Genomic DNA, 12,379 nt, shown 5'->3' on the forward strand with positions numbered 1-12,379 from the left:
CAAGTCTTTCCTGAGCCACCAGTCATAAGCTTTAAGAGATGTCCTACCCTAAAGGACAAATTAGTCCACAGTTATCTTCCGGGTGACTCTTAAAAAACTTGACTTGACCACAAACCCAAGGGCTCTTTTAAATGTAACCAGTGCAACCATTGCAGAAATATTGCACAGAAAAAGTATTTTGTTGACACAGCTTCCAAAATGGAGATTTACGTCAAGCATTTCATTAACTGCAAAACCACTCATGTCATCTATAGATTGGAATGTCCACAGTGCAAGGTGTTCTACATTGGACGGACAAAGAGCCACCTTCAAGACCGCTTAGCGGAACACAAGTACACCATAGGGATAGGCAATGAAGACTACCCCATGGCATGGCACTACAAGTCCTTACACCATGGCAACCCTGCCTCCCCACAAGCTATGGGTATTGATCATATTCCGGCCTCTATTAGAAAAGGGGACCGTCTTAAACAGTTAAACCAAAGGGAAAGTTTTGGGATTTACATACTTCAGGCCACTAAATACCCTGGTTTAAATGAAGATATGGATTTCTCACCCTTCCTGTAGGGTCGTGATAGGTCCATTTGCTGTCATCTAGTGGACATTTTTCTCAATTGCCCTCAGCTATGTTTAGACTGTTGTTGTTCATGTTTTGCTGTGTTCTAGTGTACTATGGAATATATTGCTTTCTTATTCTTTACATTTCTCCCAGTCATATTTAAGGTTAGAACTATCTTTCTAAGTGTTCTGATACTTCTAGCGTGGAGTTGTATTTTTATGATACATAGCTACATTATTTCACTTTTTAATGTGTATAGTATTGCTTACTAGGTGTGTCCAATCAATTTTGTAACCACTCCCTCTTCAAATTAGGGCTAATTGGAAAAGCTGTTCAAAAGAGGACATTGTATTATTTCTTTGTACTCCCTGACGAAGGCCATGCAGCTGAAACCCGTCGGATTTTTAAAACTTTGTTTCTATTGAACATGCCATACAAATAAAGGCATTTTAATTAATTATATGAAGAGTGCCTTGGTCCTCCTTTCTTTTTGAAAATATATTGTTTCTTGGCTTATGGCATCTTTTATTATTAAAGAGACATTAAAAGAGTGCTGTTGTAGATGATTCAGTCAGATCAACTCTATAGGCCTAGAAGGCTATAGAGATAAACTCCAAAGGATAACACATGCTCTAAAAATATATTTTTTATATTGTCTTGAAAGATAGCAATTGGTTATCTTTAGTTGGAAAAATATGATAATTTAAGCTGTTTAGCATAGAGTCAAAGGCATATCCATCTTCAAAAGAGAGAAGTGATCATCAGTGGACTTCAATGGATGCAGCCTTTCAGAATGTCTCACTCTCTCTGTTAAGGCCAGCTGGTTTTGTAGGTGAAGAGATATTATTCCACTGACCATGTGTATCCATTTCCACACAAAGGGCAGAGAAACGCCTCCACATTGACACAAGGCCCGATGGAATGTGTAGATAACTCGAATGGGACCATCACATTTGCAACTTTTCCCCTCCCAACAGGCCAAAACAGCAGTTACATCGCGTATAATAAGAGGAAGAGAGAAGAGGGAGCAGAAGAGAACAGGGCCGGTCACATTGAGCGTTTTTAGATTGACACTACTCGCCTCGCCCATATCATCTCAGCCCTCGCTAGTCGGGATGCGAGAACGCTACATGTAAATGTTTTTATTCAAAATTAAGAAAACGAGCGGTATGCTATTGCAAAGGGGGAAACGTACGTAAATTATCTCAATATTCAAACCTTTTCAGGGCTCCCCACTTCGTACACTGGCTATGACAGACAGAAACACAGTGGTCGGTGGTCCAAAGTAAAAACTCGCTCTGAGCAAACAATGAATCACCCTTCTTCTTTCTCAATATTTGATCAATGCGCACATTGCCTGCTGCTTTTCTGGACTAGGAGCAGCCAGTGACCGGTGTGTCAGTTGGTCTGCTGTGAACAGCCGCACATTTCAGCACTTTTAACAAGTGGGATTTTATTGTATGACAAAAAAATCCCCCTGTGGGCTGAACGCCCTGCATCTGACAGCTTTGGAATGGAACCGTTACATTTTATGCATTTATGAGTAGATCATCCCGCATCATGGATCGTTACATAGTAGCCTATAGTATCAACTATGATTTCCCTGCGATGTTTGCCACAGTGCTTTTTGCACTTTCATTTGTAGGCTTACTTCGGCATTTCTCCCCATCCCGTTCCTCCTGCAAAAGACCAGGGGGATGCTGCGTAGCCTATCACAAAAAAACAGCCTGCAGACGGTACTGCATGGGGGATGTGCATATCCCGTCCTGTGCATCCATCCGCATCCCCAACAACCGTACCCCCCCCCCCCCCCCCCCCCCAACGATTAAACCCTGCAATAAAAACATTTAATGCCGATGAGCCATGATAAATAAGGGAAGTTCAATTGACTTACCAGTCAGTGGACGAGGTCTCGTTGATAACATCCTGGTAGGCTGTTAGAAGGGCCAGTCTGTTCTTGCCGAGATTCACAGCCATGTTGCTGTCTCTGCAATCATCCAGACCGGTGTAATACTGTAATGGAAGTAAAGGAGAGTATAGAGAGAGAGAGAGAGGGAGAGAGACACTGCGGAGAGAAAGTGAGAGGGGGAGAGATTCTGAGTGGAGGAACAAAGACAATGCCGCGCTACAGCCCCACAAACTGCGTGGTCCTAGTGCGAAAAATTCACAGGCCTCTAAAAACCACTGCTGGGTCCTAGCGCCATATAGAGCGTCACCGTCAGCAGTCAGCACTAAATCCTGATCTGACCAGGCCCAGCACCGACATGGAATGACTCGTCAAACCAGCACCTGACAAAGACCAGGGAGATGAAAAATAATTTATTTCGAACAGTAGCTATAGCCTCTTACAGGAATGGGGGTCTAACTAACAGGCGACAGGGGGCTTCCAAGTCATATTTTTTGACACTACATTCTCATTAAAACAGCCCTTTATTTAACAGCTGTTGTTTTAGGCTTTTGTCTGGCTCTGGCTGGTTATCCAGAGATGGGTGTTTGATGTCTGGGCCTTGTTGTGGAAAAGAGATTCACCCCAAAGCCACCAGTTCTCAAGGCTGTAGCTAGCTGCAACTCTCAGAGTGATAATGTTTTACTAACAAATAACAGGAGCAATCAGCCCTGACAGCATCCAGCCCAGTCTGGAGTGTGTGTCTGGGATGAGAAACATGTCAGTGTGGGGTTGTGTCATCGTGCGCCTGGAGCTCTCTGAGTGAGCTACCCTAACCCTGAGGACTAGCGGGGGTGGGGGGTCTGTAGTCTGTACTGTATGCAGATTGGGCAGAGAGAGAACAGTTTTGTTGCATGATAATTGGGATAAAGATCCTAGAGCCCAGTCTGGGTCTACAGTGTATTTTTGAGTATAGAGTAAGATTAAGTTGCTAAGGTCAGTTTTGTTATTTTTTTCTCCTTATGGTTATAGCTACAGTTTGGGGAGGGTAAACTGATCCTGAATCTGTGCCTACAGCTGACCCAACTCCTACCCAAACAGTGTTGGACGGAGCCTCAGGGGCAGCCTCAGTGTTGTGCACCCAGGCTTCATTGTGCTCAACACCCACATACACTATATATACAAAAGTATGTGTACACCCCTTCAAATTAGTGGATTCGGTTATTTCAACCACACCCGTTGCTGACAGGTGTATAAAATCGAGCACACAGCCATTCAATCTCCATAGACACACATTGGCAGTAGAATGGCCTTACTAAAGAGCTCCTTGACTTTCAACGTGGCACCGTCATAGGATGCCGCCTTTCCAATAAGTCAGTTTGTAAAATTTCTGACCTGTTAGAGCTGCCCCGGTCAACTGTAAGTGCTGTTATTGTGATGTGGAAACGTCTAGGAGCAACAATGGCACAGTCGCGAAGTGGTAGGCCACACAAGCTCCAAACTGCCTCTGGAAGCAACGTCAGCACAAGAACTGTTCGTCAGGAGCTTAATGAAATGGGTTTCCATGGCTGAGCAGCCACACACAAGCCTAAGATCACCATGCGCAATGCCAATCGTCGGCTGGAGTGGTGTAAAGCTCGCCGCCATTGGCAGCACGCTTCACCATCTGGCAGGCTGACAGACGAATCTGGGTTTGGAGGATGCCAGGAGAGCACTACCTACCCGAATGCATAGTGCCAAGTGTAACGTTTGGTGGAGGAGGAATAATGGTCTGGGGCTGTTTTTCATGGTTTGGGCTAGGCCCCTTAGTTTCAATGAATGGAAATCTTAATGCTACAGCATACAATGACATTCTAGATGATTCTGTGCTTCCAACTTTGCGAGCCAGGCCTAATCGCCCAACATCAGCGCCCAACCTCACTAACGCTCTTGTGGCTGAATGAAAGCAAGTACCTGCAGCAATGTTCCAACATCTAGTGGAAAGCCTTCCCAGAAGAGTGGAGGCTGTTATAGCTGCGAAGGGGGGGACCAACTCCATATTAATACCCATGATTTTGGAATGAGATGTTCGACGAGCAGGTGTCCACATACCTTTGGTCATGTAGTGTACGTCTGCCAGCCCTACCATTGCCAGGGAACTGTCACTCAGAACACAATACGAGACAGGCCATGTTTCTAGCATCCATGAGAGAAAGTGCCATGGATAGTGGCACTTTACATTACAGCATAAACTAAATTGGTAATAACATGGTAATAGAATGTCTCTTGTGTACATTTACGGTTTCATAATGCTTTATTTTCAGGAGGGGGAAGAGCAGTAATCCTTCATCAGTCTAACTGACACAAATCACAGCATGTCACTAATGTAGAAATAGATATGAGTGTCAATCATTCCCCCCAACACACACACACACACACAATACACACCTCTACACTTACATATGCTCTTATCATCTTTATCCAACAATATTCCATCTCCACATCAATGACCCTCATACCACACATGCTCACGCCCCCCGCACTCACCCCTCCTTCCTTGCTGTCTCATCCAATGAGGATTTGTGTTTGGCCCAGAGCGGCCCCCCTCCCTGTTAAGTGGGTTAACATTAATTATTCTCCTCATCCATCCGGTCCTCAGCGTCTCCTGCAGATGGCTAAGGTACCAATTATTTTCACTGGAGATGGTGATTGTTCTCAGGGAAGACATCTGTCTAGCAAAGAATGGGCTGGGATCCAATGTCCAGGATTCTCCAGCAGTGGCATGCATACATGGGGGGTGAGTGTGTGTTTGTTTGGGTGGGTGGGTGGGATCATGGTATGTGTGTGTGTTGGCTTCAGTGTCCAAAGCTCACACCCTGTCTTAAATGGAGCAGCAGGGGATTGAGCCAGTAGCTCCATACAGGACTCTGACACCAGGCTCTCAGTCTTTCAGTGGCCAAATTACTCTGCTGGGGCTGAAGGGAGGAGAATACAGCAGCTTTTGCATCAAGCTCAAACTGAATTACACAACACAAACTAGTTCCTATAATCTGTCAGTAGGGCCGAAAGTAGACTAAAACACCATAGCATTAGATTGAGGAATTAGAATTCATTTCTCGTATTTGAACAAAGTAACATGATTTCTTAGTCATTCAGAGTACTTTCAAACTGGGCTGGAGAAACAGAGGGAGATGGAGGACAATGAGCAGCTTGTTCTGAGCTCATAAAAGAGTGGTATTGATTTATTGATATGGTTCTATTTTAGGAAGTCTATGGGGTGAAGGGGAGTGAAGGCAGGTGGACAAAGACAAAAGGCTTTCGTTCCAACTCACATCTCCACTCTAGTACTCTGGTCTCAGAACTGCACTACTCAGAATGGGGCTTCAATGGACAGCTGCTGTTTTACAGGCTCCGCCTCTACCCTCCATTCTATTGGCGAACATACAATCACTGGAGAACAAACTGGATGAGCTCTATTTGAGACTATCCAATCAATGGGACCTTAAGAACTGTAATATCCTATGTTTCTCGGAGTCATATCTGAACAAGGACATGGATAATATACATCTAGCTGGTTTTTCTATGCATCGGCAGGATCGAACAGCAGCCTCGGGTAAGCACAAGGGGGAGGTGTGTGTCTCTTTGTTAACAACAGCTGGTGTGGGATCTCTAATATTAAGGAAGTTTCGAGGTTCTGCTCGCCTGAGTTAGAATACCTCATGATAAGCCGTAGACCATACTATTTACCAAGAGTTTATCTATATTTTTCGTAGCTTTCCATTTACCACTCCAAACCGATGTTGGCACTCAACGAGCTGTATAGGGTCATACGCAACAAGAAAATGCTCATCCAGAGGCGGCGCTCCTAGTGGCCGGGGATTTTAAATGCAGGGAAACTGAAATCCATTTGATCTAATTTCTACCAGCATGTCACCTGTGCAACTAGAGGAGACAGAACTCTAGATCACCTTTACTCCATACACAGAAACGTATACAAAGCTCTCCCTCGGCATCCATGTGTCAAACCAGAATTCTACCAGAATTCTATTCTATCCCCGATTCCTGCTTACAAGCAAAAACTCTAACAGAAAGTACCAGTGACGCACTCAATACAAAAGTGGTCCAATGAAGCGGATGCTAAACTACAGGACTGTTTCGCTAGAACAGACTGGAATATGTTCCGGGATTCATCCGATGGCACTGAGGTCACCGCAGGGGCGGAAATCCCGGGGGGGGGACGGGGGACACACGACCCCCCCATCCTGGGAAAAATATGATTTGTCCCCCCCAATATATCACTGAAACATAACTATGTAATTTAAATAATATTATTAATATGCAATGAAAGCAATTGTGCTGATTATAGACACTTAATAGCGCGTTTTTAAGTTTCAAAAGATTGCAACCCCCCCACCCTCTGCCTCACAATGGTTTGATCCACTGCCAGTTCCTTAGTTGGCAAGGTAACAGAGGGGTCGTATCTACTGTCTGAAAGGCACTCAATGAACGTAACTAACGTGAGGTTAATCCAGTCAATCGCGCACACACACTAGCTGAATATGCAGAGCTAGCGCGCAAAAGCTAGTACCTATTCCATTTATATGGCCTCGTCAAAGATGGAATCTTTGCTATCGTCAATTTATTCCAAGATCAGCATGCAGATTATGTAAATTAGTGCTTCAAAGTCCCTGTGATAAGGTTAGCGATAAACTGAAGTCCAAACTGAACAGAACTACACTCTCTTCTACCATTGTCTTAAATATATTTAATGGTCTCGTTACAAAAGCTAAATTGTCGCAAGGGAACTTTTATTTATTTATTTTATTTCACCTTTATTTAACCCCGGTAGCAAAGATTATAGCAAACACCACTGAAACGGAATTGGTGCTCGCTAGCTTTGCAAATTCAGCTATTGTTGGAAGCCATTCAATATGAAACAAACTATTAAAATTACAAAAGGTTGCAGCATATGTTGTGTAAATGGTGAACTCATACAGCTGTCAACTCTTGTCATTTTAATCCGTTTCACATTTGCTAGCTACCTTTTAGATCGAAGCCCAAATAGAATGATAAAAGATAAGATGATAGAAGCCCATCTCCTACTGTAAATAACCTACACACTGTGTGTGTGTAGCCAGCCAGCCAGGTAGAAAAATGGCAGAAAAATAAAAGACGGACATCAGAGTATTTTTCAGTACACCAAAACGCAAACTAAGAACCCTAGTAGCCTAATATCTCAAAGACTAGTTGATAAAATGTTCATAAGAAAGAAATTAAATTCTAATGGAAATGTTTCACAATGATGTCATTAGGCAGAGCAGGCAACAGATAGCACACAGACAGCAGAGTTAGGGACAGATATGCAGGGACAGACTGGCAGAGACAGGGAGTCTCAGGTAAGTTTGTTGAGTCTTTGTTTGGCAACATTATGAAAGGTTCTCAATTTTTTTTACTTGTAAAATAGGAACATAATTGGAAAATGCCATGGATACCCCCACTCTCAACTTAAACTGGTGACTGAACTAAGATTTGTTAAAGGCAATGGTATTGCTGTTGTGATTAGTTGTGTAGTTTTGGGTACCGGTAGTTAGGAGTACGGCAAACACCTTATTTCTTTGGTTCCTCAATATACATTTACCATATTACAATGTAGGCTATGTGTTACAGCACTACTTTTGGTGTCCCCCTCAGGAATTGCTCTTGAGAAAATGTAATGTAATTGTCCCCTCCAAAGTTGATATCATATTTTCGCCCCTGGGTCACCGGCTTTCTTAATAAGTGCATTAATGACGTCGTCCCCACAGTGACCATACGTATACAGTACCAGTCAAAAGGGTTTTTCTTTATTTTTACTATTTTCTACATTATAGAATAATAGTGAAGATATCAAAACTATGAAATAACACTCATGGAATCATGTAGTAACCACAAAATGGTTAAACAAATCAAAATATATTTGAGATTCTTCAAAGTAGCCACCCTTTACCTTGATGACAGCTTTGCACACTCTTGGCATTCTCTCAACCAGCTTCATGAGGAATGCTTTTCCAACAGTCTTGAAGGACTTCCCACATGTGCTGAGCATTTGTTGCCTTTTCATAGTTTTGATGTCTTCACTATTATTCTACAATGTAGAAAATAGTACAAGTAATGAAAAACCCTGGAATGAGTAGGTGTGTCCAAACTTTTGACTGGTACTGTTTCTCCCAACCAGAAGCCATGGATTAGAGGCAACTTCGGCACTGAGCTAAAGGCTAGAGCTGCCACTTTTAAGAAACGGGACACTAATCTGGACGATTATAAGAAATCCCGCTAAGACCACCGACGAGCCATCAAACAGCTAAAGCGTCAATACAGGACTAAGATCGAATCCTCGTTGGATGTGGCAGGGCTTGCAAACTATCACGGATTACAAAGGGAAACCTAACCACAAGCTGCCCAGTGACGTGAACCTACCGGATGAGCTAAATGCCATCTATGTTCGCTTCAAGACAAGCAACACTGAACCATGCATGAGAGCACCAGCTGTTCCGGGCAACTGTGTCATCACACTTTCTGTAGCCATTGTAAGACATTTAAACAGGTTACCTTTCACAAGGCCGCAGGGCCAGACGCATTACCAGGATGCGTACTCAAAGCATGCGCTGACCAGGTGGTTAGTGCCTTCAGTGACATTTTCAACCTCTCCCTGACCCAGTCTGTAATACTTACGTTTCAAGTAGGACCACCATAGTCCCTTTGCCCAAGAACGTTAAGGTAACCTGTCTAAATGACTATCGCCCAGTAGCACTCAAATCTGTAGCCATGAAATGCTTTGAAAGGCTGGCCGTGGCTCACATCCACACCATCGTCCTAGAAACCCTGGACCCACTCCAATTTGCATACCGCCTCAACAGATCCACAGATGACACAATCTCTATTGCACTCCACACTGCCCTTTCCCACCTGGACTAGAGGAACACCTATGTGAGAATGCTGTTCATTGACTACAGCTCAGCGCTCAACACAATAGTGCCCTCCAAGCTCATCACTAAGCTAAGGACCCTGGGACTAACACCTCCCTTTGCAACTGGATCCTGGACTTCCTAACTTCAGATGGTGAGGGTAGGCAACAATACATCCGCCACACTGACCCTCAACACGGGGGCCTCTCAGGGGTGCGTACTTAGTCCACTCCTGTACTCCCTGTTCACCTACGACTGCGTGGCCGCACACGACTTCAACACCATCATTAAGTTTGCTGACGACACAACGGTGGTAGGCCTGGCCTGGCCATTTGGTGCAAGGACAACAGCCTCTCCCTCAACGTCAGCAAGACAAATGATCTGCTCGTGGACTACAGGAAACTGAGCGCAGAGCACGCCCCATTCACATCGACTGGGCTGTAGTGGAGCGGGTTGAAAGCTTTGTTCCTCTATGTCCACATCACTAAGGATCTATCATGGTCCACACACACCAACACAGTCGTGAAGAGGGCACGACAATGACTCTTCCCCATTAGGAGGCTGAAAAGATTTGGCATGAACCCTCAGATCCTCAACAAGTTCTACAGCTGCACCATTGAGAGCATCTTGACTGGCTGCATCAACACTTGGTATGGCAACTGCTTGGCATCTGACCACAAGGGGCTACAGAGGGTAGTGCGCACTGCCCAGTACATCACTGGGGCCAAGACTCCATCCACCCAAGTCATAGACTGTTCTCTCTGCTACCGCACGGCAAGCGGTACCGGAGCGCCAAGTCTAGGTCCAAAAGGCTCCTTAACAGCTTCTACCCCAAAGCCATAAGACTGCTATACAGTTAATCAAATGGCTACCCGGACTATTTGCATTGACCCAGTTTATTATCTATGCATAGTCACTTTGCCTCTATCTACCGGTACCCCCTGTATATAGCCTCGCTATCGTTATTTTATTGTGTTACTTTTTATTGTATTTCTTATTTAAGTCTGGAATCAACAGGACCCTGAACAGCTTCTACCCCCAAGCCATAAGACTGCTACATACACTGAATACGTACTGCCAAATTCTCTAAAACCAAGTTGGAGACGACATATGGTAGAGAAATGAACATTCAAATGTCTGGCAACAGCTCTGGTGGACATTCCTGCAGTCAGCATGCCAATTGCACACTCCCTCAAAACTTGAGATATCTGTGGCATTGGGTTGTGTGATAAAACTGCACATTTTATTGGCCTTTTAATGTCCTTATCACAAGGTGCACTTGTGTAATGATCATGCTGTTTAATCAGCTTCTTCATATGACACACCTGTCAGGTGGATGGATTATCTTGGCAAAGGAGAAATGCTCACTAACAGGGATGTAAAAGCTTATTTTTGAGAAGTAAGCTTTTGTGCGAATGGAACGTTTCTGGGATCTTATATTTCAGGTCATGAAACATGGGACCAACACTTTACATGTTGTGTTTATATTTTTGTTCAGTATAGTTAGTGAAATTGCTACCTGGATTATCTGCATTGACCATTTTTGCACAACTTTTTTGACTCATCACATAAACAGTTGCAACAGTGTATCTATCCTGTTGCCTAGTCACTTTATTCCTAGTTATATGTAAATATCTACCTCAATTACCTCGTACCCCTGCACATCGACTCGGTACTGGTACCCAATATCTATAGCCAAGTTATTGTTACTCATTATGTATTTCTTTGTTTCTGCTTTGTTGGTACGGGCCGTAAGTAAGCATTTCACAGAGTTTACACCTGTTGTTTATGAAGCATGTGACAAATAAAATGTGATTTGTTTATGCTTTAGCCAACTCCTCTGTCTATGAGGGATGAGGACCACATCCTTGGAAAGGTCTGCTACAACTGACACATAGGCAGGCATGCACAAATGGCTGTATCCTATCCCTGAGTTAGCCTCACATCTGACTGTGTTAGTTTCCAAAAGGAAAACAATTGTGTGGTGTCCAAAAGTCTTGCTCAGACACAGGCCCCCTGAACACACACACTCTTTCTGCTGCCATGGGGAACAGACAGATGGTTGATGTGCTGAAAAACAAAACACACCAAATAAGCACTTAAGGGCCATTGTTGCAACCCCCTGGAGAAAAAAAACAAAACACTTCATTTTGGTGAGACATTCATTCTTCTGTGCTTTATTTTCCACATAATGAACAAAGACTAACATCAAAAGGAGAGGATAAAAGGCAAACTTTTTGTGAGTTCATTTGAAACACTCTTTTTAGAGGGAGGCAAGGTGCTCTGATCTTAAGTGGGTTCAAGAGTTAACATGTAAATCTCACACTACCTCTTAACGCACTTAATAAAGCATTTAGTGTTTTCTTTAGTCAACACAACCTTGGTCAAGTGTGGAGGAAATACGTGCGGTTTGAGTGTCTCACTCTGAGACAAGGCGGCCAGACTTACAGAAAAAAGATTTATGACTCAAAGGGTTAACTTCTTGCTGTGCAGAAAAAAATACTATCCACATACCAGACCAGTGAAGCCTGGACCCATGGAGAGCTTTTTAAGTTGGAAAACAGAATCGGACCACCGATAGCAGCTGAATGACAGGAATTTCAGTACTCTACAAAAACGTGTCCAAAAATGCAGGTCAACCAGGCTCTCTGCATGCTATCCCGGTCACAGAAAGAAAGACAAAGTGTGACCCCAGTCCATGACATGGCTAAACAGACAATAGCACATCTCTGCCCCAACCTGAACCCCAGTTACCTCTTCACTGAGCAGCGACCAGCACAACAAAGCAATGTTTTGGTGGCTTCTGGAATGTGTTAACTTCCTCTTTGGTGTGATTGTTTAACTAAATGTCAGGCCTGGCTAAAGCATTGAATACAGGAGCTGCTTCCATCAACAAGAAACCAGTGTGTTTGATATGTAAAAGTATGGAAGTATTTGTGTGCTTGTGGGATATTGAATGAGTTCACAGGGGTGGATAAACAATACAATAAAGCAAGACTAGGCTACTGAAAG

At 43.7% G+C, this 12,379-nt stretch overlaps 1 protein-coding gene across 3 annotated transcripts in view; it reads right to left on the bottom strand.

Moving 5' to 3' along the window:
- LOC106603483 (drebrin) overlaps window positions 1-2,702 on the bottom strand; it is a 111,335-nt gene extending 108,633 nt beyond the window's left edge. For 2 of the 3 annotated variants that reach the window (XM_014197241.3, XM_014197240.3), the window contains exon 1: window positions 2,454-2,702. In XM_014197241.3, the coding sequence (XP_014052716.1) occupies window positions 2,454-2,536 (83 nt within the window). In that variant the 5' untranslated portion in view covers window positions 2,537-2,702. The remainder of the gene's footprint in view (window positions 1-2,453) is intronic. The other variant, XM_014197242.3, reaches the window with a different exon arrangement.
- Window positions 2,703-12,379: the final 9,677 nt, after the last annotated feature.

This window comes from Salmo salar, chromosome 04, assembly GCF_965601325.2.
Source record: "Salmo salar chromosome 04, fSalSal1, whole genome shotgun sequence".
Lineage (NCBI taxonomy): Eukaryota > Metazoa > Chordata > Actinopteri > Salmoniformes > Salmonidae > Salmo > Salmo salar.